Source organism: Neodiprion fabricii, chromosome 6 (assembly GCF_021155785.1).
Source record: "Neodiprion fabricii isolate iyNeoFabr1 chromosome 6, iyNeoFabr1.1, whole genome shotgun sequence".
In the NCBI taxonomy this organism is placed as follows: domain Eukaryota; kingdom Metazoa; phylum Arthropoda; class Insecta; order Hymenoptera; family Diprionidae; genus Neodiprion; species Neodiprion fabricii.
The window spans coordinates 30,219,194-30,246,185 of record NC_060244.1 but is presented as its reverse complement, the minus strand read 5'-3'; the positions used below and the strand labels follow the sequence as shown (position 1 = coordinate 30,246,185).

The window sequence follows — 26,992 nt, the reverse complement described above, 5'->3', positions numbered from 1 at the left end:
AAGTTTCAGAATTGTCGCTTGGTTAAATGTAATTCGAGTTGTTTAGATGTTTCATACTAGACAACAGCCCTCTTCTTGCATGAACCCAAAAATGAAGCGTGTCCTTCTCAGGATAAAATGTCGAAGCTTGTACAGATCTACATGTATGGTTGAAATGGTTTTGACATTCCGTTTGGATGACGGTACAATCAATGCAGATTCTCTGTGCGTACCGAATAAATTCAGCAGGCGTGAACAAATTGACAATAAATCACACGGGGAATACGCACGAGCGGCCTGTCAAAAGGCAAAGTTTTGCGTAACTTTTATCCAGTTTCTACAACCTGTACAGTATTACCTGGTCCGTTCCGCGCCCGGCATTCAAGCCCGACGGATCATATCTGCAATGCAAAAGGAAACGTCAGAGATTCGATCGAATCAGAGTACTCGTTTACGTTCGATAGTTCACCGCAAGGAAATCATCATTCTTAGTCTTGCACGTGATGTGAGTTCGCATTGTTTTTGGTCGCAAATGGGCGTGATCGGATTTATACGATTTACATTCCCGAAGCGAAGCCACTAACGAAGTCGAGGTTCCAAAAATACCCTTCCCCACGCTCGATTGATGTATTTCCGTCCCGTTGGCCCGATGGGGAGCCAACACGTTAGCCGTGACGTAAGTCGAAACGCAACGTAACGACTCGTATGCCTGTATAATGATACCTCGATCTACGCTTGAGTTACGTGGTGCGCGTCGCGTCTCGAGGAAGAGGCGCATCCCTGTCGTTAGGTTGGCTTCGTCTCGCTGGCGGGTGGAAGAGAAACAGAGCCGAGCTCCGAGGAGCTCCTGTCTCGTCGTCGCGCTCTCGATTCATTCATCAATCGTCGCGCGTGATCATCGCGGTCCGCGATTAAGGGGAGGAGAGCCTGGCCGTACCTCGTATCGAATACCAATACCGATAACGCCTTCGTTCTCGCGATCACTGTGACCAAGGCCGTCATGGAAGAGGAGAATTGGGATTATGTCAATGAAAAGTGGGAGCACGTCGGTCCAGCTGTGAGCATTTTTCATCTGATATAACAGTAATTATACCTAGCTGCGGTTTGGTGACTCGACTCGCTGGCGTGGTTGTACGCCATTCCTGCGTTACTACTGCAATTCGGGACGTGTCGTACCGTCACCGATTCCGGTCCCCAAACTTCTACACGCTCTGTGATCCACGAAACGCCTTACGTACAAAACAATATTCCGATCAGGTGTATTATGCGCGCTGTTCCACTGAACTGAATATCATTGCCATCCGTTTTGACTGAGCATCGAGGGCGCTCGTGTCACCTTGGTATTTGAATATAGTCCCGCGAGTTCTCTATTGCAATGTTCCGATCTCTCATTCGCCCGATCATTCGTTTCCATCTTCACGAGACGCGTCGTTCTTCTTCAGGGACAATTAATGCAACGCAATTAATGAAATTGCGTACTTGTTACCTTTATCCATAATTTTACGACGTGATTGCATGTAAGGACACGGGCTTAACATATACCGCGTATTGTAATTCGCGTGTGAGGCGTTAATAGCACGGGGGAATGAAGAGAATGGAAGGGGTGGAGCCGGCACATCCGCTCGAATTCGCCGTTGGCGTGCGTCTAATTGTAAGATGTGAGTTTCCTATTTAAAAATGAACTAGTCTTTGGGTCTTTGGTCTTTCGTCGGCTCCGCGGAATTTCTATTTTTGATAGTCACCGACGCGCGTCTTAACGAGTGCCCAAGAGTCCCGTCACAAGGGTTCTTTCTGCAATCGAAGAGTGTTCGTAGCTAGGCCGTACCTGTAAAACCCAATTCACACGCCGCGTTATATTTCCTCTCATTGGCTGCACTGACAACAGGCGAGGAATAGTAAAATTTTTCGCCGCTAATTCTCGTGATTAAAGTATTACAATATCGGACAGATTAAAAAAACGAAATGAACCGTCTCTAGTAATTCTAGTAATCCATACAATCCTACGAATTTACAAAATCATCGTCATAAAACTATATGATACAAGATGATGCCGAATATAATATAGATCGATGTAGAGTATAGGAAGTATTTCGCGAAGTTGTTATAGTCATTTGTCATGTAATAACTAGACTTTACAAGTGCAATAAAATCGCACACCCGTGGTGTTGCTTAGATTTCTGCACGTTAAAAGGATAATCCCTATGATACTTATCATTTGTTGATTAGTCTGATACGCGGTCATTAAATTAAGACACGTCTTAGAAGAAACATGATGTCGAATCGTGCCAACATCCATTGTGGTTTCACTGGCAAAAAGGTGGAACTTTTCCATCGCATTGCGAGGGTTATACGGCTGCTCTATCGATTATAGGCAGATGTGTTATCCATTAGGTATATTGCCGATAAAACTCTTTTGATCAAATGTCGTTCATCGTACAGTATCCGCGTATTGAGACATTGCAGAAATTCAATGCGACCGTTTGCAAAAGAATATGGGACATTTATTGCTGAAAACGAGTACGGCTGACGCAACCTTTTTCTCTCTTACTCTTCCTCTCTCTCTCTCTTTCTCTCTCTCCCTTTCGCGTTCGGCAACGAATAAGTGACCCTGAGATGCAACATACATAATCACTCGAGAAGTGCATGGAATTGTAGTTTCCAATTGCGGCAGATCGAGAGTGAACGATTTTAAGGCATCACTTCACAACGCCGGGTTATAACGGTTCGCCGAGGGGAACTCGAGGCAGTTCAACCTGTTGTGCTATAAAAATTACTGCTCATAAGATATATCGTTTTATTGTCAAATCGGAATGTTTCAAGGTCGGCTTATAACGAATATTGAAGTGTGCTGATAAGATTATAAATTATTACACCGCGCGCGAACGGGGGTTTAGCTGTCACATTTACTTAGCAATAATGCTATATGTATTTATTGCTTATTTTACAGCCGCAACGTGATCTGACACTTGCCGCAACGAGTATATGCATGTATATAATTCGAGCTTATCCGGTAGTGCGAAAACAAGTCTCGATCGAATCGCACAGGGGTGGTTATAAATTGCTTCAACGAAGGAATTGTGCAATATTGCGGAACTGGTTTCGTTAATTGCTGATAATTTTTAATGATCATAAACTCGTGGGTCTTACTCAACGTCATTGCGAAAAAAGTTTTGTTTTTCGGTGAAAGGAACGTGAGAATTCGTGATTGACTTTTTGCCACATAGTTATAGACGTGCTGTAAGAAATATTGATAACGCATCGCGGACTATTTATCCTTTCAACACTCAGGATAAGATATTGTGCAAAAATCAACCCGCAGATTATGTGTACTCAAAAACCGACTATCAAGGTACTGTGACGTATGCGAAACAAAATTGTTTTTTTTGTAAAGCTTTTTAAAGACGTAAACGGGGCCTCGACTTTACGTAATTGCATGCAACGTGCTCGCACGTACGATACACTAATTTTGTCCATTAATCACTTGTAATTTACCGAAAAGAGAGAAAAGCAAAGAGTACGGCTGAATCCGAAACAAGTTACGTGCTGTTCATTACATGCACTTAAATATCTACAAAACGTATAGTAAATTCTTGATCGGCATGGTTATTTCAGTTAAATGTAGAAGTCGGACGACATACCTGGAAAACTTGTAAATGTCAGGATCGTTTAAAAGGGGTTATGGAAAACTCAGAATTGTCAGGGGATTTTCAATTGAGTCATGGAAAAACTGAAAATATCAGGTTTCCATCGTGGGAAATGTCAGGAAAAAACAGAGTCTCAGGTTCTGGAATATTTTTCCCAAACATTCGGTGGCAAACATGTGTGAGAATTGGGTAATATTTTGAACAGGAAGTAAGAATCGAGGGCCCTCGAGCCTCCCGAGCCACCCCCGTTGGATACGTGCGTGCAAACACACGCCATGGAGTCGAAACAGGCCGTGAAACGGCTTGCCATTGGCCCTTGCACGGTGGGATAGCGAGAGACGGGCAGGTCAGGTTCTCCCCTCCCGGTACGTCCTTATAATATAGATTAGGTCCGTACCCAGAGGATGCTGCACACTCCGTTTTCAAACGCCGCGAGTGTTTCTACCCCGCTGCCTGATTCTTTGTAAGAATATAAGTAGCTGTCACTACGTCAAGCCAGATTCCGTGTAATACGCGCTGAACAATTCAGTGCATCCGAGACTGCATCGCCTGGTATTTAGAAACGTTGGTCAGATTAATTGGTGGAAGTGAAGTTACTGGCTGTCGGGCAATATGAAGACGAAGAACGGTTCGCTTCTGAGCAAAATCTGCACATGTTACGCGAAAAACGGCGAGGCTGCTCCGGTTCAGAACGACGCAAACAACTCTTACAGTCCCGAACCGATAGACGAGGTAACGTTGATTCTTGCTTTTTCGCCAATTAATTAGATGTACGCAGGTACTTGATCGTCCGTGAGCCGAAAGGATCAGCCGGCGATGATCAGTGACAGATGCAGGCAGCGTTTGCGCAAAACTTGAATCTCACGTTGAACGATTTCGATTGTTTATCGATTATTTTCTATGCTCCGTTTCGTTGAAATTCGCAGTGACGTGATCGATCAGGGGAAATAGTCGCGTTAAGGTGGACTTGAAAGATGATTTATTGCCAATTTGATTTTGAGTGCTGCGCGTGAAAAAAAATTAAACATTTATTCGGGTTGCAATTGTTGTACGTGTTATAAATACGTCGTGAAATGGAGCACGGGCACTCGCCTGGGGAGAATTTGGTACGAATTTGTCAAAGTCGATTACATGGTTTATAACATATACTCTCACTGCATGGCCAAATTATGCCGGGCTATGCCGGGATTTCCTAATATTCGTATTTTTATTTTCTCGCGAAAATTTCCGGGTAAGCATATTGAATGAATCCGGGCGACCTTGAGAGATAGCGTTGACCTTGTATCTTGAACTTTCAGCCGGTGACTGTAGTCGTGAGGAAGCCATGCTGCAAAGAGCAAAAGAAGGCAGAGATGTGCGCGCCTCCTGTTTCCGCAAAGGCAATTGATCGACTAACTGTTTTACTTATTCACTTAATCAACGAGGCAATCGTTACCTTTACTCTAGGTATATTACACGCCGATATTCATCATCGGCATATCCAAACGTAACGAAACAATTTACCTTTTTTCGCGTAACAATATAACATATGCTTATGTATACGAGCTTTCGTAAAATCCTACAAATGCGTTACAGGTGCGAACACCTCGGGCAAGGTAGAATTGAAATCACCACGTACACTTGTTAACAACTCTCCGGCTTTGTCTGGACTTGGTTAATTAATGTAATTCCACAAATGTCGTAGTATTTACTAAAATAGTCCTTCCCGGGTGAGAATTTTAATCGTGAACATTTTTTCAAATACGTATCGCGAGTTATACGGATATCCAACCGGTTTATACCGATAGACTTATCAAATATTGCCCGTGTTGCATAGGAAATAAAATCTACCCAGCTCTTGCCTTCATCTCTCTCTCTCTCTCTCTCTCCCTCTCTCGCTTTCTAAAATCCTCCTTCGACCCCACCGTTCTACCGATTCTCAGACACGTTTGATTTCCACCCTGCTGCACACCCACGTATCCGTCGAAGAATCGTCAAGCAGGCGACCTCCATACCTATAAACCATTCGACAAATTCACCCGACATTCGCACGCCTGTAATTAAGCGCCTTTCACTTTCGCCCGAAGGTTGTCAGCGTTATTCGACCAGTGGTCTCTTGGTCCTCGGGGTACGTACGGCCTCTTTTACCAATTCCTGCTGTTCGACTCCGTTCGTCGCGAGGCAACAAGCGCCGCGCCGTCGGTACACATATTCGTGTTTAACCGTCAATAAGTCCTGATTAATTTCGGACCTTGAAATGCCTACGCTTATTCAATAACGAGGCCTCGAGCCCTGCGCGAAATTTCGGAAGCCGATCAGCGATCAAACACACGAGGGCGGAAAAATCCATGTGGTAAAAGGCGGGCAATAATCGACCCGCGCGTCCTTTCATCGGACGACTCGTCGAAAAGGCGCCTGCGTGCAAGTTTTTTTTTTTACACCTTATACAGCTGTGACGGTGTAGAATCTGATATTCGTCTGCAGTATACCCACGTATTGCCGCCGCAGTCTGTGGCCTTCGATCTCGGAATCCTAGCGACTGCGGAATGTAAAGGGTAAGGGTAATATTTCCTGCAGATGTAGCGACAAGATGAACGTGACTGATTTTTCGCCAAAATTGCTCCAGTCCATCCCCCGTTCGTTTTCAATTCGCGGTACGTCGCGAACACTCTTCACGGCTTCGTATCGCGTGTACCAATATCTCGGAGCATCGGCCCCCGCGCAGCGCAACGCGTGGCGACTTATCGCTGGCGAACGACGCCGTCGGATATACAGCGAGTCGTGACCGAAGGTCACCTTGGGACGGAGGAGCGTCGCGACGCCGGGGATCGATATCGAAGTTGACGATCCGCATTCCTTGCCAATATCAAATCCCACAGGTACCAGCTCGATGTTGTTGGATTTTCGATCGTTGCTCGAATACCGAGAGTCATCGTATGCCGTCACGTTGTATATGTGGTCGCAATATCGGATTGTGAAAGAATTGTTTGCCGTTCGTCAATCGCTCTCTTAACAATTGCTACACCTTCACGGGACCGTCTCTGTACGGATATTACGATTCTGTAGGGTTCGATTTGCGGATCGAGAGCGTCGCTTTATCTTTACAACTTTGATCGACTCGGAAAAATTATGTTCACACCGACGTGTGCGCAATCAGTAAATTACTCGATATCAGTCACAGAAGGTCTTCCAGTTTCGTGCCGTTCGTTATATCTTTGATAGTTGCCTCTCGTCCGCTGTCACGTATGTACGTGCATACGGTACAGTTATTGGAACGATATATGCTGCGCTCTTTTCCTTTCGAGGATCACCTACCCGCAGACTTAGAAGTTCACGTTACGTCAAACGGATTGGAAAAGTGTCAATTATACGTCGTTATTGGTCAAACGTCGCATCCATGCAGCAGCACCTATAGATAAATTGTTTACACGGTCGCGTCTGCATTGGACGATGATCAACGGAACGACGAAACATTGGTTCGATCTATCGATGATCGGTAATTAATAATAATTACGCAGCGACAGTGATCGTAAATAATTACAGATATCCGTCGCGCTCTGCGCTGCATCGGCGGACGATCCTCGGATTTTTCAAAGGCAACGAAACCTGCATCACGATCGAACGAATCGCAAGTGCGGCGTGTCGGGCGAGGGCAGCGCGTTGTCTCAAAGAAAATCCTACTATGTATTCTTCAACGTTACCCGCACGTTCGACTCTAGGGTCCGACTGGCGAACGAACGAACAACCATTATTAATACCTGCCTAACTGCCTGCATACGTATATAAGGTCCTATATATAAGACACGTCGCGTTATTTTAAAGCCACCGTGGCGTCCTTTCACCGTCGAGCGTGAGACGTGTGCGCGAGTGTGTGTGTGTGTGTGTGTGTGTTTGCGCGTCGTACGTACTTGGGTGCGTACTTCCCTCCCTCCCTGCCTCTCTCTCTCTCTCTTCGTTTTCCTTCTTCTTCGTCTTCTTCTTCTTCTCTCCCTCGCGATTATTTCGGTTCACAGACTTGCGTCGTTCGCCGCACGAGTCGCACGCTCGCGTTTCTCGGGTTAGTTTCGCAACTTGCATTAGCCGATCGTGCCTCGACGTCGCCGGACCACCGGATACCCGAAACCTTACACCGCACACCTTACACCGCACCTCAGCACGTGGAAATTTTCAAACGGAGGCGAGGAACACGCATCATGAAAAACACGACGCCCGAACAACTCGTGAGTCTCTCTGTCTAACTCTGTAATTCACGACTCGCCTTTCCTTTTAATCGCGGCAAGAGGGGCAGGGGAGGGGGCAGGAAAATTAAGCAAAAACCCGTCGAAAGGTATAAACGCGCGTATAAACGTTCGCGCGGAAATCTGCCGTTTTTTTCTCCTTTTTTCATTCCCTTCCACCTTTCGAGCTACAACGCGTCGTCTAACTGCGCGGCAAAAGCCGACGAAGAGTTGATCGTAATCAATCGAAATCCACATTATGCTTAACAATCTTATCTTGATGTTACACGCCTGGTATAAATCTCGACGTCTGTGCCCCGTTCTCTCGGATGGCGATGTCGTTGTGATTGTTGTGACTCTGACGATTTTATAAATGCATAACGTTTTACGTATAAAGTATATTCTTGAATCCCCGATCTCTAATTTAGCTCGAAATTTCTCGACGACGAAACAACGAGGTACAGCAATGACCCTTATCCTATTCAAATTTATAGGTAGACTTATCGAAGTCAGTTCAAAAGTCGAGGCTGGTATACGCGATTTCGGTCATCGGTACAGGATCGATCGTTTGACGGTAAGAATTTTGCGACGGACAGTGCCGACGCAGACCGCGTGCCCCCCACACATATATGCATATTTTTACCAGTCGCGCAGCTTGACGTCAACGCCCGTGTTGCTTTCAGCTGATATTAGCTGGAAACTCTGGCCAGACTAATTTTCAACAGTCCGCGCAACACGCGCGGTCGAGAAGTTGAAAGAAGAAAATCTTAATCCCGATCCCGGCGCGAGAGTTATTCGATAAGTCCTCCCAAGAGTACATGTATTATTCGAATGATGTATTTACGAAAAATATGTTCACATTATACAGATAACATGATATGCGTATAAATAATACAAATTATGTGCGGTCCATCGTGCTGTATCCGAAACATGTCGTATTATATACCGCGTACGTGTAACCATAATTCTACGTAAAATGTACAATGGGTCTTCGAAGGCGTGTAGGTGTAATTAGAACGCTCGCTCGGCAATATACATACATGCGTACGCGCGCAACAGTGTGCGTGTGTGTGTGTGTGTGTGACACCGCTTGGAACGTTCGTACACGTTTACAGTTCGCGCCTTCAACTTCGACGCCCATACCTGCTTGCATACTGATCTACCTCACGCATGGTGTATACTGCGTCAATAATCATAACATACGCGGTCTGACACGTTTAGTTATGCTAAGAATGACCGAGGTTAATCGATTTTCGATGAAATCACATATTTTTTTTCTAGATTAATCGAGTATAATTGATTATTTTTTAAGGTAAATTAATCGATCGACTCGATGATTTTACCTCGCTGTTGGTTTCCGTTCTTTACTCCTATGAACGACGCGATGCGGTATTAATTTATGTGATCAAAGTATCAATTAGCATCATTGTCTTACTTACCAAGTACCTCATTTGATACAACGAGTGATGGATAAATAAATATTTTCACCTGAAATTGAAAAATGGTTCGAATGAAACTATAAATTGAAAAAAAAAAACTTTACCGCTATCAAGACTGCCTAATGAAATTTACGAAATGTTTGTTTCGTAAGCACCGTTTCAAAAAAAAATACGAAGTAATCGATTAATCGATTCATTTTTACCGATTCAATCGAATCGTGTTCGATTATTATCATCGACTTGATTAATCGACGCATCGGTGATTTTTAGCTCATTGTCAGCGTCCATCGCTAGCTACATACCAGCGTTATGCCCAGGCCTATTCGCGAGTTGTATTCGTAAATTAGTAAGCGTGGTACGAAGGATATATCATGTTGTTCCATATGATTTTGCGAAATAATATTTTCAGGACTTCTGTAATCGTGATAGATTAACGAACTCACTTAAGTTTGGCCGCGAAACAAAGTTATTTTAGTTTGATCTTTCACGAATATTCGGCCTTTAACCAGCTTCCTGGTCGTATAGGTATATAATTTATTTGATACACGTACTTTAATATTCATCGTTGATTCTTATTGTCCCCTTCTCTTCGCGAATCTTTACATCCGACCGCCTATGTATATAACACATAAGTATAAAATTCCCGTAAATCCGCATTTTTCAAACGTACACCGCAGGGATATCGAACGTGTGTGCCTTACAGGTATACGGCGATTGAATTATGCATTCGACGATCTTATCCGCAGCTTGACATTCTATGTTATAATCATAATTGATCTCGGGTGCGAATGCTCGAGGCCAAACCTCTACATATCCATATACAACCGATGGTAACGCGAAACAGGGTGAAACTTTCAACGTTTCCAAAACAAACTTGTCGCTTAGAGCCTAAATGCACTACAGGTATTGCAATTTGATCGCAGTACATAGCTGCCTAAGTTGCGGCAAACATGCTTACAGGTTGGAAATGTTATGCGGCAATCGCTTTATCAGTCGTAAAATTCAATATTGTACTGCCTCTGTTCCTGTAATCCTACGACCGTTACAGGCATTCGCGTGGATGCAAGCGAAACTTTTACACTTTTACGCCGTCATTTTGCCCGTAATGCATAGACGATCGTAAACGCGATCCGACGCCTAGAAATGTATGTATAATAAAATGGCATACCTAATTTCCACGATCCTATGGATGAGAGGCAGGGCAGGCGGGGGTTAGATCGACGAAAGGCCGATCAAGGCCGATTATTATCGCTGTTTTATATTCCGGCCCAGCGTACTTGCCAAGAAACCATATCGTGACTCTTCTTCGTTGCTCTTCAAGGTTCAAATTGATCACCGGTTACGCAATTAACCGATCACGACGTATGTAACCTATAAAACAGATTCCAATTTCTGCCACTTTACTTATTTCGTTAGATCGCTAGAAAATCCATCTCTCGTACGGTACAATAATTGAATAAAAATGCATGCGATCCCTTTGGAATTTTTTCTCAGAGGTGTATAGGTATATACGACATGAAAACGAAAAGTATCTGACGAAAATTAAGTAAATCCGTAAGCATGCGAGTACGAGGAAAAACGTTTAAGATCGCGTTGGAAGAAAATGATAATTTCGCGCCGGGTGCTTCCTCGTATAATAATGTGCATGCATACGCGCGTGTACACGTCGAGTCCGCGGTGTTAAATAATAATTTTCGCTAGCCGGATGCAATGACAAATCGGTATTGCGGAAGTTTTTGCCCTCGCGGCGGCTGCAACAGTTATTTAAAACAAGTACTTTTACAAGAACCGGTATTGCGATTCGGAAATCTGCGACGTTAGTTTCAATGCTGCACGCTGCGTGTGTGTGCACAAACGCGAGTATAGGTACGCGGTTTCGTACGCCTGCGAACCTATATTCGATTCAATGTGTGTATATTATTGCTATGCGTGTACGTACACAGGTATACGCACACTACGCAAACCGGTTCGATATCGCGCAACTATGTATCCAGTTGCGTCATTTCTCTCCTGCGATGCCGCGACGTAGGAGAAGATCCGCGTATGTACCTTCCTGACCGCAGGTTGACTTTTTTTCTTTTTAAATCTTCTCCCTCTTCCTTGTGCGTAACTCATTACGCTTATGGGTTTACCTCGTGTACGCATTATTTTCTCTCGCAATTTTTGTTCGCCGATTTCGCCAAACATCACGTTTATAACGTGACGCTGGATTTTCACATGAGTTTTTCATAGTTTAATTTGAATAATTGTTATTGCGGAATTCAGTAAATTGAAAGGAGATTGAGTTTCCTCGAAATTATGTAGACAAATTTCATGCCTACGGTGAGCATGATTTTGCAGCTGAGTAATAACAAACATGTAGTAATTGAACGTCAATGAGGAACTTTTCTTTTGTACAAATGATTTTAAACGATTGTACCAAAATATCGAGATAAAATGTTTTCCTGGATTAACATTTACGATCCTGCCTGCTGATATTCTCAGTCACTGTAAAGTTAAAAGCTCTTTACTCATTGTTATTGCCATTTCATAATTTGATACGCTTATTATTCATCAGCCGAAGTGGATAAGAATGAAAAATATTTATGCCTTACGCCTGCGCGCCGTCAGTCAGATTTGGATACAGAAACACCTTGCGACGGGTAATAAATTGTTTATTTCCACAGCAATCCTTGGAGCAAGCTCTGCTGCTTGTGTACATGTAACGGTTACGTCGAAGAATTAATGCGCGTACAATTTTGTAAAAATTCAACGAAGTACTGGGTCAGAATTTGAGAAAACAAAAATGGGCTGTGCATAAAACAAGCGTCGACTGCGTCGAGTCGGGTGAACAATGTCTGCGGTTATTACTGCCTAACGCCCGGGCTAAATGCCTGTTAGGGGAAGGTAATGATCGGTAAAAGAGAACCGGCGGTGCAGGTCGAGGCGTAGTAAGTGGTTGTGGTTTTTATTTTTCAACATACCTATCGTACGAAGAAGTCGCGCCGGAGATATTTGCATTATGTTAACGAGTCGGATGCTAAGTGACGGTTAAGCACGTCAGTTATTTGCATTTCGGTAATCGCTGCAAATTTAATTTCGAGTTCTTCAAGTGACCGATATGCCTGATGCGGAACGAAACTACCGTCGCGAATCGACGGATCGTTGCTGCAGGCCTGGAACAAATGTCTTGTGAATGTACATTTAATCCCGATTCCGATCTTCAAAATACGTGGGGACTTGAGCCGCGCTCGATTTCAAGGTCAAGTTCTCACTCCTACGCACTCGGAGTGAATTCTCGCGGGTTTGATCAAGATCGATAAATTATTCGGTCCCAATTTCCGTACTATCATATCGCGCGTCCAATTGCATAATTGCGTAAGCGCCGAATATTATTATTGTTATTCTTATCATTCCGATAATTGACGATTTGGACAGTTGACGTTCAGAAAATCGTCATACTCGCTGTATAACTTTGTTAGTTTCAATTGTTTACGCGATTCGTTAGTCTTTGGGGCGTTTACAAAAAAAAAAATAAATAAAATAAAAATTGCGGTTACGCCCTTTCGTTCTTGTCGTGAAGAATTTTTTCACAACATTTCTGAATTTTCGCAGATCTCGATTTATCCACGATGCGTTTCAACGGTTTCTAGAACGATTGCAGAAACAAAACACAAAATGTTTGTTACGACCTTCTCTTTTCATCTTTCTTCTTCGTGTACCTGTTAATGGAAAAAGGTCGTATCTGCCTTACATACGACCATTTGTCTTTATATTGTCAAACGCTTGATTTCGATTGAATCATACGTTCTGATCATTTTCAGTGCGAATGGTGATGAAAAAATTTTTTTTTAATCACTACACGCTCTTTTGCCACTTAAATCGCATTTTTTTTGCGACTTGGACCTTATGCCAATAGACAGGCGGTATGGCCATGAAAAATGTAACTATCTTTCTTCACATCACGCGACTCGGAAACTTTTCCACTCCTCTTATTACAGATAATACGGAATAATAATATAATGAATACACAGGTGCCGTGACTAGCTTTTTTTCTATAAAGTCTGCAAGGTCGAGTTATACAGCTGTGACAGATATAATATCTGTGCAAACGGCCGGGAATTATAATTGATATATATTATGTGTACTCTGGTATGTAATATGAAAAATTCTTTCATACACTGAAAGCGAATCTTTTGCGCTGTCTGTTCGACCGCCACGCGATTTGACCTTCATTACAGCGGCATTATTATAAAAATTTTATACTTTTTATCCGATGTAATTTCTACAGGTATATGGTCATCTGTATGAGAAATGCACGGTGCGTTCTAATTCTTCTACTCCTTTTTTTCTTTCTTACGCATCGACTACTTTTCAGATCAATTTATCACTATCGTAGACGAGTGTACACCGTACACACGCTGCACTCGTTCGCGATGGAAAGTCGATCAATCGTTTCACCAAACTTTCGACGCTAACAAACGGCTCGCAATTCAAGCTATTAACTCTCTTTCCGTTCGTCGTGTGACGAGCATCACGTACATGCATACGTACCTCGGTACATGTGGCACCTCGCTGGACCAACGGTCCAGTCGTTGGCATACGCGCTTCGATGCACGTGCTTTCTGTATACAGGACTAGGCCAATTCGCGTGTAAGAAATTTATAAAAATAGAACCTCGCATACGTTAGTAAGCGTGTTTATTATTATAGGCGATCAGTCTGTAATTGCAATCGCGAGACTTATTTCCGGCATATTTTCTTCCTTCAATCTTTCAGGCCGATGAGCATAGAAATAAATAAAACAACGACGGAATAATTTTCTTTCCTTTTATAAATCGATTACGCTTCTGGTGACAATTTTTCTGATCAATCGTAAAAATACGAAAAAAAAGACGAAACCACGATACGCGAATAAAACTATGTGCAGGTACGCGTACAGCAAACCGTGTGTAATACTTGGCAACATCATCTATAGCAGGATGAAATTGCATTATTACTTTCCTATTGACACGAATAAAGTAAAGATAAAATTTAATAAAAAAAGAAAAAAAAAAAAACCGTTTGCCAAAGTCATCGTCGTTACGGTCGGCAGATACGGTAGCGGTATGATAAAAGTGCGAAGATCCGAAGTCGGCGACCCGGTACGGAGATTCGGGAAACGGGGGGGGGGGGGGGGGGTTGCAGGAACGGTAAGTATGCATGTATATTAAAGAATGTCGGTGGGACGAGCCTCCCGGCTGCGGCGTTCCGTCAGAATTAGCGATTATTTGAGAGGGCACGATGACGAAGTCAAAGTGGATCGCGAGACATCCGTAAATGTCGGACTCACGCGGCGCTGCGGCGGCTGCTCCTGTTTTATCAGGTGTTTAACTTGCCTTTATCTTGAAGCGGTGTTCAAAATGCTTGCCTCCGGTCTGCCACCAAGATTAAACACCTTATCTCCGTCACACCTACACCTAACACCTACACCTGCACCTGTGCCCGCGTACCTACGTATCTACCTACCGTGGTTATAATTGGAATACGGTTGATCCTCAATAACGATAATGCTTCTGTACGTCTGCCTTTGCATGTATGTATGTACATACATACCTGTTATTATAGTAACTCATTGCATAACGTATACTTGCACGCAGATTAAAACACGTGCGTACGAAGCGACCGAGTTGCGAGAACCCGACATAATCACCGTACAATATTCATTATCATATGTATAGTTTTTGTTTTACGACCGAAGTATTTCTGCGCTGTAGCACAAGCTGAGTTATGCGATAGATATGTATGTATTTACATACTTACGTGTGTGTAGTTACTTTTGAAAAGAGGCTCACAAATCATGAACCGAATATGCGGCAGGCAAGTTTGATCCATGTTTGATCGTCTTGATTTTCTGCGCAGAATATTACAGACAGATTCTTACCGCTGCAAACTATACCTACGTATATCGGCTGTACCTGTATACTATCATTATATCTACATGTCCAGAGATGTAACATATGTAGCTGAAGTTTGGCGCAGCTTGCGAACTTTGGTGGAAAGGTCAACTACTAGCATTCGTCGTTAATGACGTATAACCAATCGGTCATTTGCAATTCTACATCGGTATTCCAGGGGTATAATGACACGTATAACGTAGGTATACGGCTGCATGACTACGATGTCTGAATTTAATTTTACATTTCATTGCTTACGCGTCGTTTTACGTTACATGATCGTTCGGCGTTCCCGAACGCTTTTCATTATTTATACCGTATACGATACAGCGAGATTTCATTACTGCGTATATCCGACGAGTTTGAGTTTCAGTTTCAGTTTCGGTTCCCATTTTTCTGTTCTTTTTTCTTTCTAGTCATCGTCTTCTTTTGCGAATAATGTTATATCGTTACGCTGACCGAGTATACGATTACATTGAAATTGGTACGTGGTCGTCAAGACCGGGTAATCGTTGCGACAAACTAATTCCAAGAATTTTACTGAATAATCGCTTACGTTGAACGGAGAAACTATTTGCAGACGAGGCGGGTCGCGTGTCTGACACTCCGACAAGAGGAAACCGAGCGAAACGATCCGCGATTAAGCAGCTCGCTCTTACGTACTATTTTTCTCTAAATCGAGGAATAGCGGTCTTGGGACGAAGCCGTGTGCATACATGTATTCGGTATTTGTCGATCGCGTTAATTGTCGTTTCTGCTTAGTTTGGATATCATCAGAGCTTATACAAAAATTTTACACGCAATACGGAAAGAAATTTATGGTTAAGAAAAGTCTTTAAGCGCGAAAATCAGGCAGAAAAAATATTTTATTGCGTGCAATTGAATTGCCTGGACTTAGCGTGGGTATATCGTAAATTTTCTGGCTTCATTCTCGCACGATACGAAGAAAAAAAAATTTGCGTAGGTATATTTGTTCAGCTTTACATCAGGCATTATCGCAGAATTCAGTGATGCGAAGACTTTGGCGATGGTGAAAATGAGTGACATTTTACTTGGTTGTACTACAAGCATCCTCTTGACCGCATGCAGTTTTCCGCGTATAACCTTCTACACGAATCACGACACGTACCATCATTCCAGTCGTCATAATTACACGAGTGCCAAGTGCATCGATATACGAGCAGCATAATAATATCTATTTGCGTTACGCAGGCATAACTCGGGGAATAACGTTGATGTTAATACTAATAATATTAATAATAACAAAAACGATAATTACGACGATAATAACGATAGCAGTTGAGTCGTAGGGCGGGAAGTTGCGACGTACCGAGAATCATTGATGTAGGTGTAGGTATGCGATATACGCACGATGCCTATATACATACCATATGTGTATATGCATGTCGCGGCGAGCAATGCTCCGAGGCGAGCAAAGCACGCCGGGTAGCCTGTGACGTCAGGGAAGGGATCGACCGCTCGAGCCCCCGGTTTCCCAGCCAATAGGAGCGCAGCATGGCGGCGGTCGCGACGGACCTGCGCCTCGACGCCGCTCAGGGCCGTAACGGCGGCCGGCGCCGCTCGAAATTGCGTCAGATTCGAAATAATCATCCCGATTGCATCTCTCCTCCTACCCAGAGCAACGAGGATTGCGCGATATGGCGCGAATCTCGAGACAATTGCACCACGCACCCCTAACTCCTTGACTTCAACCTCAGACCGCGGTATGACGCGCGTGTCGAAATTTATTCAAACGTCCTAATTTTCGGAATTTGTTTTTTTTTTTTTTTTCTTTTGTTTTTCAACCCCGTTTCGATATCGCGGATATTTCCCATCGCCATCAACCGTTGTTTCTACTCCGTCTCGCGGAGACGAAAGATCTCGTCACAGGCTTGTGACAGCTCACGCACTGCTCTCGAGATTTAGTTACGAGACTTATTGTTGGTCACATGGCGCACTGTTGAACAGGGACATTTCTTTCGGTGTTGGCGGATTATTGTCCTCGTCAGCGTTCCGTGAATATCCGTGACCTTCGAGGAGGAGCCCCAGGGCGCCCCTCCAGGCCCGGGACTTGCCTGACCTTTTTGCCCTTGACGCTCCTCCTTAACGCGAATCGCTCCCCTCTCGTCTTCCGCCGCAGCTTCGCGGTACTCATTCATAGCGCCTGCACACACACGCTTTTCCCTCTTCCTCTCTTTCTCTCTCTCTCGCTCTCTCGCTCCCGCTCCCGCCGATCCTTTCGCCAGAGTGAGAGAGAGGAGGCGAGTCCTGCGTATCTCTCGTCGCGGGTGACACGTGTGTGAGGTTTCAGCCAGAGGCGCGCGCCCCTCTCGCAGATAGAGAAACCGAGCGACCAGACACGACACGAAGCGACCGGTACTAGAGAGCCGCATTCGCCTCCCGATATTCGAACAAGTTGCGCTGTCGCGAGCAGAAGACATATTTCGCGGGCATTTAAACATACAATATCGCACTTACGCAAACGCGTTGTTATTTTCTTTGTATTTGGCTCGCGAGTCGAGACGTAGAGGCGCTGGTTTACTGACACGGAGAATAGTTGTTTTTTTTTTCCTTCTATCGCAGAGAGATAAGTAAAATTTTATAACTGCCGAGGCGTTATAACTTGAGTGGCGTTTGTATTGCTGGGAAACTTGTGAAAGTACGTCATTGAATAGGAGTTGGTAAAATGGGGATGCGGAGTCCGATACTGCCGGAGGTAAGTCGATACCCTCTATTTGTCGATTAATCGGGTATCTTGGGTATCATGGGTGCCCTGTTCACAGTTTTACGTCAAGAAGTCATGATTTCGTCGAGCGAAGTACGAATGGCAGAACGCCGGCGTTTTGAAACTAAAATTTCGACGTTTTCGCACGCACCGGCACAGTTCTGATCTCGTTCGTAACGTGTCCTTCCAAGAAGGATACCGCGTCCTTTAATACTTTAACACATGCCCTATGTGTGCATGTTCGACGTAGGTATTAAACTTGCGCGTTGTACGCGGAAAAGTCACCCACGTACTTCGTTAATTCGACAAATAAGTGCGAATACTTGTACAAACTGTGACAACGACCAGTTTTTGTCTGAGCGAACGAAACGCAAGTTTTGAAATGATAGCTTTTTCATACGCGATTCGATTCCAATTGCATTCCAATTATAAACTGTCCGATTGATTTACTTCTCCACAATATCGCCGGTGCAATCTATAATGATCCATCGAAGATTAGATCAAGTTGCTGGCAACTCGCATGACTTTCAACAAAGGACGATATTACACGCGAAGAGGGGAGTGGCTATTATATTTGCGGACAAACCATGTGCCACTATTTTATACAGGAAATATTGTCCATTGTCTTGGCGCTGGACATTTTTTTTATCGCTGTTGCGACATACATACTTGTGTTGAAGGGAGGTGCCGGAAGCGTAATTATATGACATGTTAATAGATATCGCGTAGACAGAGACAGAGCTAGATTCTCGTATATGTACCTATATATATGTATACTTGGTTTTGGGCTTATGTGCATTCAGCAAATAAAAATACATACGAATATCCGGAGAGACAGCAACGCGCGATTTATGAGCTTGTGTTATAGCGGTCGTATTAAGCCGGAAAAAACGAACCTTAAAAGAGTGTTTTCAAAAAATATCGACCGAAAAAGGAAACTGTCGAATCTTATCGGAGCGCTGGTGACATCACGCACAGGTATACCAGAGCGATAAAAAAGACCCGCAAGTATGCGGTCTATACCCGCGTTATCGATACCAAGTCCATCGTTATACAAGCGTACGCGCGAATCTGCCGATTTTACGGTAAAGTTACAGCGGCGCTTGCACGTGTGTCGGCACACGTCGTCGATTTGCGCTTGGTAGATGGTCTGCGTACCGCACGTTCCTGTCAAGGGAGAAGAGAAGGAAGAGAAGTAGAAGATGGCCGAGGAGTGGGGTGAGATGGGAAGAGATGAGATGAAACGCTTGTACCTCACCTCTCATGATCAGAACGGCTGATCTTTAGCGCCGGAGATCCTCGCGTACAAGTGACCTGCCACTTTTCCGCTGACGAAACATCGTCAAGATCGTATATTATGAATTTTTGAAAACCTTAGACGAGTGGCGTAACGCTTGGGATTCCGTACGCCGGTGACGCAAGCCTTAACGCGTTTGCATTTAGGGTGTCCGTACACCTTGTCGGCAGTCAGATCAGGATTTGTAAGCCATGGCTGTGAACGGGTCGAAACGAAACGTGAGTAAATGCCAAACATCATTTGCGCGTGTATACGGTATATCGTTTCCATACTATACATACCTACGGGACAGGTATAAACGGGACGCGGGTCATATATTGTTAACGAACCTTCGTTTGCTGTACCTTCCCTACGGTATAATGATTTGCGTTTATACGTACTTGCGTAGCCTTACTCGACTTATATCGATCGATTCGTGTCACAAGACCTGCGGCGGCTGGTCAATATCATTGTTGGTGTTTGGTTTATGCATATTATATAAGTATAACACTACTCCGAGTCGTTACTTCAATCGTTTGTGGAAAATTACTCATTTTTTGTATATACCGGTGTAGATGCTATAACACGGATAATGCGATCTGAACGCAGCGAGAAAATGTACAGCGAAACAAAAACGAAATTATAAGTTTTATTTAATCGTGTCGCATCTATGTACGTGATTTCCGAGAAGAACGTTTCGAGCGTTGACATAGAAGAATTAAAAAATGAGACAAAGCTAAACTATTCACAGTTGGATAAATACCGTGCGACTTTCTACTCTGTGGCACTAATCGACTTGCGGCTGATACATACGAGGAGATTGTCTGCGAGCAGGTAGTATACCCGTAAAACGTGTCTCTTCGGTCAGTCCGCAGGGCCGCGTATATAGTGTATACACACATATATCTATATTATATATAGTATATGTAGATAGGTATATATCTCACCGCTTCCACGTGAGCAAGCGGCTCGCATTGGCTGGCAGAGGCGGGTGTGTCGCGATATCCGAGAAATGGCGTGAAAGAGAGAGAGAGAGAGAGAGAGAGAGAGAGAGAGAGAGAGAGAGAGGTATTTTCATTTTATTTAATTAGAGTTAAAAAAAAAAGAAAAGAATGAAAACAGACGAGCAGTGCAAATACAAAAGAACAACTCTCAATCGTCCAAATACCTGCTGATAGACAGAGAAAGAGTGAGGGAGAGTGAGGAGAACGAAGAGAAAGTGAGGGAGCGGTAGAGAGAGATGGCGATAGTAGTCAGTGACTCGTCGCCGATCGATGTTAGACCTCGCTATAGCACCGCAGATATAGGAATAACAGACATCGCGGAAAACCTTCCTCAACGCGACCCCTGCGAAGTGGATGCGTTTAATTAACTGTGAGGAATAGAAGCCAAGGGAAGGCATTCGTTTGACGCGCGTTCTGCAATTACCTAGCACAATTTTCGGCTCACTTGTGTGATACAAGTATGCGTGTGTTATATGATATTTTATTGCTCATCTCAATCATCGAAAAAATGAAAATTTAAATCTCAAGACCGTACAGCTGATGGTTATTATAAAAATAGATCAATTTAAATTGATAGAAAAATAAGCGAGTCGCTGGATTTTTACACGGATATGATTTAATATTTAATTAGCGGTCGTCGTGAATACCTGCGCATTGTTCTTACACAATGAGAAGTTCATTGTCAACGGTGAATGATAGCTTTCTGCATGTATTAACAAAATTCATTTATTCGACAACTTCCGCCATAGGTATGCGTACCCGTAACATTATCACATCGTGGAGGATGGTTCTATTGTTTGCGACACAGTCGTAAGTCGATACTCTTCTGCGTTGTGCAATAACAATAATTGATGTGAAAGTGTATACCTACGGTAGGGAGTATGTTCTGCAAATCGGTAAATAATCCAGCGGGGTGCCCAGGTCTCTATCTACGCGGTTAATACCTGTAAAGCGGATCTACGTGTCTGTTGCCTTAGAACTGTAATATTTGGGCACACCCGCTGTTACAAATTTTTATTCCACGCTAGCCGGTTATACGTATGTAGGTAAAAATTTTCGAGACCTTTGTTCCGTGCCATTAATTATTCATATCATGTTCGATACGTTCAATGAATTGTGCAGGTGCGCTTCGAGGCGATACGGGGTACATCCGATATACCATTGTAACGACTTGCGGGACCCGTTTATTCCCAAGCGGCGAGGAATAGAGTGCGACTGGGTTCAACTTCGCCTTTGCGTTTGACAATGAGAACGACCGGGATGAGTAGTCTTGATTGAGGTCTTGAAAGCAAAGATGGGTTTCGTAGGTGAAATAGCACTCGGCGATTTATTGATTATCAATCAGAGAGTCGCAAAGAGAAAGAAGTGCATAGATCGAGAGGTAAATACGAGGTATACGGTTATTGGAAGGAGCGTGATTAGGATTCTGGGAACGAGAGGCGATGCATGGTCAGGTGTCCATGCACGGTATGTGCGAGGGATTGTTTAGTCTGGCGAAGAGTGAAAAAACCTCGAGATAAGAGAGACGAAGAATTAGTGTGAGCGCGAAATGATGATTAGCACGTAACACCGTGTACGTACCATAAGTATGTATGCGTATTATAAGTGTATTTACCTCACGTACGTGGCTAATTGGACATGCCTGGAAATATAACAAACAACTGTGGCGGTGCTTGACAATAACGGGACGCTACGTAGTTGTAAAATATTATATTAACGTTTATCTGTATCGTTGTTTTTCAGTTTCGCGTAACGCAGCTGCATAAGTCGGTTAATCCCCGAGCTTCGTGACCGCCTGCAGTTTGCACCACTGCTTACAGCTATATGACAATGCGGTATAATATACATGATACATATACATAGTATGATTGTGTGGGCATTGAGGATCGGTGCAATTAGATTTCGACAATTCAATCATAAACATAACTCGCATATCGACTGTTGGCCTGTCGATCTCTGACTCGTTCACCTCTGTCCGTGACAATAATTCTCTTGTGTCTCGCGTGCGAGGCGAAACTCGTCGTTTCTAGGGCAGGATCAATTTTAACACAAGTATGCAAATAGTTTAGTATAATAGTAGGTAATTACAGGGAGAGATCGAGGAGAACAGCTCTGTCTGATGCACAGGGCTGCAGTGTTGCAACGACTGTAATTTATTTTTTCTTTTCTTTCTTTTTTGTTTTCCCGCGGACTCGTCATTATTATGCCTATTGTTCGCTAGTATGACGTAACTCTATTTGTCATGTCTTTTTCGGTTTAATGCAACTAGTGTGGGTAAACATTTGCGCGCGGCAACGCATCGGGAAGAACCTTCATGTATGTACTGTACGTACGTACGTACGTAGATACGTGTTTCTGCAGCTTACGGCGAAGTAAACGATCAGTTGTATGTGTATGTATACTTGCCGCCGGTTTGGATGATATTTGAATTAGGAGAGAAAAAAGCTCTCAATAATCGTGCGCTACTCGACGGATTTTAAAAGTCATCCTACACACCTATTCATATACTGTATGGTCATCCAATCTTGTACGTCTGCAATGTATACTATATTATAGAAGATTATCTGTAAGGCTCGTACAAAAATTACGCAGCGTCATTTTCTTCACGCCATAGCGGACTTTACTCTCCGATTAATCTTCAGCCAGTCGATTCAATCATTGCGATTTTCATACACTTGTTGAGCGAACTTGGGTCGAAAAATATTATACAGCACCGTTTATTCGCGCGATGCATGAGTTACAATTTATACATTATCACGTATCGTCGTGATATCTTGTATGATATAGGTATAATGATTGACCCTATCCAAGGAAATAAAACGATATTGCTGGATCGTTTCAGATCAGGGAGGCCTGCAAGGATCTGGTGCTCTCCGATGAACAACTCAAGCTAGTCATGCAAAGGCTCACCGAAGAAATCAACAAAGGTTTATCAAAGGCAACTCACGACGAAGCCGTTGTTAAATGCTTCACCACTTACGTCCAGGATCTTCCGAATGGCACTGGTAAGCTTATAAATATATTGCTGCAGATTGTCTTGTTGCCAAAACACTGCACGAGATAAAATGTATGAAACTGGTGTTTCGTTACCAGTTTTTTTTTTTTTTTTTTTTTTCCAATAAAAATCTTAAAGCCACGCCTTGACTTCCTTTTTACTAATCTCGACTTCAGATTACGAGTTGAATTTTCACCGTTATGCGGGGATGAATTTGCTGTCCACTTGAAAATTAATAATAATGCTGAATGATGTCATGTACACACATGTATATTCTGTCCTCTGTGTGAAGATTAATGATCGTTATGAAGTGATAATCGAGCCGACGATAGGCAATGACCCAGAATTTATTCATGCGACTAAATGATGTGAGACATAGATTTAACCTCGTAGTTGTGTATTTGTGAACCTACTTAATAATATACCACACATAACAAGGCGCTGTTGTTATACACCATGCATAAACAAGGCGAATGGTTTAAGATGACTCAACATAGTTCAGACGGAGATAAAACGAGTATTGTAAAAATAAAGTGGATCTTCGATATTGAAACGGAAGATTTTAAGCAACATGTTTTGTTTGTGAGACCGTTCATGATAATTAGAACCACATTTCTGCGCAACTAAAATAGTGACGAATTTTTTACTTTTACTAGTATGATATTGACAAAGGACGCTTTAATCGATGATGAGTGAAACAAGAATAAAGTCGAAAAAGTAATTTTGGCTCTTTTGCCGTGAAACAAACTTGAATGTTGAATCCTAAAATTTGAATGTATTCAGTTGGTAAAATTCACGAGTTGTGAGCTTGTTATATTGTCGAATCTGCAAATAATTCTTCAGGTACCTACTCAAGTTCAAAAATGACCCTATGTCGACTTTTCACGACGGTATCGCTTTATCGAACCACACTGAATTACCACAGTCAAGTACAACTCACGATGTTTCACTTGTAACGTTGAACATGAATTATTACGATCACATGTGATTATGGGTGTATTATTATAGCCTTGAAAATTATACGACATAGGTATTATATCCTGGAAAGGAATTTGATCGATTGATTGATTTTTCAGAGAAGGGAAAGTTTTTGGCGCTTGATTTGGGTGGAACGAATTTTCGTGTTCTGCTGATCACCCTGGATGGTAACAACTTTGATATGAAGAGCAAAATCTACGCGATACCACAGAGTCTCATGCTTGGCACCGGGAAGCAACTCTTCGATCACATCGCTCAGTGCCTTGCACTTTTCATCACCGACCTCGGCCTCGACGACGTAATTCTTCCCTTGGGATTTACCTTCAGCTTTCCTTTGACCCAGCTCGGACTTACCAAAGGAAAGCTGGTCCGGTGGACCAAGGGATTCAACTGCAGCGGCGTCGTCGGCGAGGACGTCGTCGCACTGCTCGAGGAGGCAATCGCTAGGAGAAACGTAAGAATCGGAATGCAACGACGTAAATTTGCCTTGCATCCGTGTAAAACATTGTCCACTATTTACTCATTCACTCCTTTGTATTTTAGGACGTGAAAATTGACGTATGTGCCATCCTGAACGATACAACCGGCACCCTCATGTCCTGCGCGTGGAAGAACCGGAACTGTCGCATTGGTCTGATAGTTGGTGGGTGTGATCGCTATTTAAGTTTTGATCGTAAGAAGGCGAATTAGATAGATGATCGATGAATAAAAAGTTGTGCACCAACTTATCATCCATCACCTGCTGTTTTCTGATTTTTAAAGGTACCGGTTCGAACGCCTGTTACGTGGAGAAGACTAGCAATGTCCAGTGCGTGAATCACGAAAGCGGTAACTACGACAAACCGAACATGCTGATAAACACGGAGTGGGGTGCTTTCGGCGAGGGTGGCGTCCTTGACTTCATACTGACTGAGTATGATCACGACATCGACAACAATTCGATAAACCCGAGGAGACAGATATTCGAGAAAATGATATCGGGGATGTACATGGGCGAGCTGACTCGCCTCGTGCTCGAAAAACTAGCAACGGACGGTCTCTTATTCGGTGGAAAATGTCCAAATGGCCTACGACAGAGGGGGAAATTCTTCACGAAATACGTATCCGAGATCGAAAGGTAGTTGGGAATTTTACTATTTCACTTTGAGCATCACTGTGATTTCTTCTTATGATTTCTCAATGTGCATATTCCCAAAATAGTCTACGAATATTCACGGTATGCGTCCTTGGAGTATCTCTTCAACATTCAATAGGGTCTCAAAGACTGAGAATAAAACGTCATGCGGCGAATGAAAAATTATTTCTTCTCCATACAGTGACGCGAAGGGCAAGTACGGGAATTGCCGGCAAGTTTTGGCCGAGTTGGGAATCCGGAATGCCGTAGATCAGGACTGCGAGAACGTGAGATATGTTTGTTCAGTTGTCTCGCGGAGAGCAGCTCACCTTTCCAGTGCCGGAATCGCTACTCTCCTCAACAAAATGGGAGAGGACAACGTTACTGTCGGTATTGACGGATCTGTCTATAGGTTCCATCCTCATTTTCATGATTTAATGACGGAGAAAATTGGTCATCTTCAGAGTCATAAGGCAAGTATATCGGGACTAGTAGCAGAAGTAGACGCGAAGAATAAAATATTAGCAAATGGTTTATCCGCTCGATTGTGGGATAATTTTTATTTATTGGAAACGGTTTTCTCTTACAGTTTGACCTGATGTTGTCGGAAGACGGTAGTGGTCGTGGAGCGGCGCTGGTCGCCGCCGTAGCTTCTCGAGACCGGTGAAGACGCACCTGATCAACGACTGATGAGAATTTTTTTACTTAATTCAATTCAACGTGATGATCAGCACATTCATGTACATATAGCAGACAAGCGTTTAGCTTGAAATTAGAGCGATGTCAGCCTGGCGCGTGCGCGCGCTATTCAATCTGATTATTACATGTATAATATACCTAGTATGTACAATAGCTGATTAATTCGGTTCCTAAACATATGACCTTGGCGTGGGTTGTAATCATCATTCATTTATTCGTAGGATAATAATAGTGGTTTACTTCGATTTTTCGTACAACGTTCGTAATAAACAAGGTGCGACGAAGATGTCGGACGTTGACCGTTACGAGGAACCACTGCAGGCGACTACATAATTTGAAAACCCTTTGTTAGGCTAATATTCTTGAAATCATTTACAGATTGGTTAATTATATTTCTAGCGAAACAACGGAAAAAATCGAATTGCTAATAACTAAAGTTACGATACTGTATGCATTGTATATTTCTGAGCTTTAGTTTTACTTTCTTTCGTACGAACGAGCACGATGTATAAAATCATCTACTTATCCAAGTAAGGTACTTACGCCACAAAAATCTAGGAGTTCGGTACCCCTGATAGGCTTGTGCTACTTAATGCGAAATATTAATTGTTTACTTAATGAAAAATTTCTTATAGGGAAAATTGGTAGCAAAAAAATAAAAAAAAGTACTACTGTATTCCGGTATAATGATGTGTGTCGGTTTTATATTAGATTGTTGAGCAATTTGATATGATGTACTTAACGTCGAACTAACATTATACATATATAGAGTCGCCTTAACAACAAAATTATAGCAATTAAAATAACGAACTAGGAATTAGTACCTTGTTCAAAATTTCATGGAATAACTTATTATTATTATTTTATCTTGTATACATAAATATTGTATATGAATATAATATGTTGAGAAAACTGATGAATGTGCGAACGAGTAGTTGTGGAAAGTACGAATGATATTCGCATGATGTATCAATATTCAAGATGATAATTGTGAAATATTTTTTTTTAGTAAAGAATGTGAGATTTAAA

General features: G+C 43.0%; 1 protein-coding gene across 7 annotated transcripts; it reads left to right on the top strand.

The window, feature by feature from the left end:
* The first annotated feature begins 777 nt into the window (after positions 1–777).
* LOC124184316 (hexokinase type 2) lies at positions 778–26,992 on the top strand. 7 transcript variants are annotated; one of them, XM_046573871.1, is made up of 7 exons: positions 778–1,036; positions 23,020–23,182; positions 24,249–24,604; positions 24,694–24,793; positions 24,913–25,267; positions 25,467–25,737; positions 25,854–26,992. In XM_046573871.1, exons 1-7 carry the CDS (start codon positions 980–982, stop codon positions 25,929–25,931), a joined length of 1,380 nt encoding a protein of 459 aa, XP_046429827.1. In that variant the 5' UTR covers positions 778–979; the 3' UTR covers positions 25,932–26,992. The 7 variants fall into 7 exon arrangements, with proteins under 7 accessions (XP_046429827.1, XP_046429832.1, XP_046429826.1 ...); XM_046573876.1 differs by lacking the exon at positions 778–1,036 and adding an exon at positions 3,287–3,328; XM_046573870.1 differs by lacking the exon at positions 778–1,036 and adding an exon at positions 4,059–4,355.

Coding starts and splice junctions, on each gene's coding strand:
- LOC124184316 (XM_046573870.1), top strand. CDS start 4,236: ATGAAGACGAAGAACGGTTCGCTTCTGAGCAAAATCTGCACATGTTAC. Junction 23,183..24,248: donor GGATCTTCCGAATGGCACTG/GTAAGCTTATAA, acceptor TTGATTTTTCAG/AGAAGGGAAAGTTTTTGGCG. Junction 25,738..25,853: donor GTCATCTTCAGAGTCATAAG/GCAAGTATATCG, acceptor TTTCTCTTACAG/TTTGACCTGATGTTGTCGGA.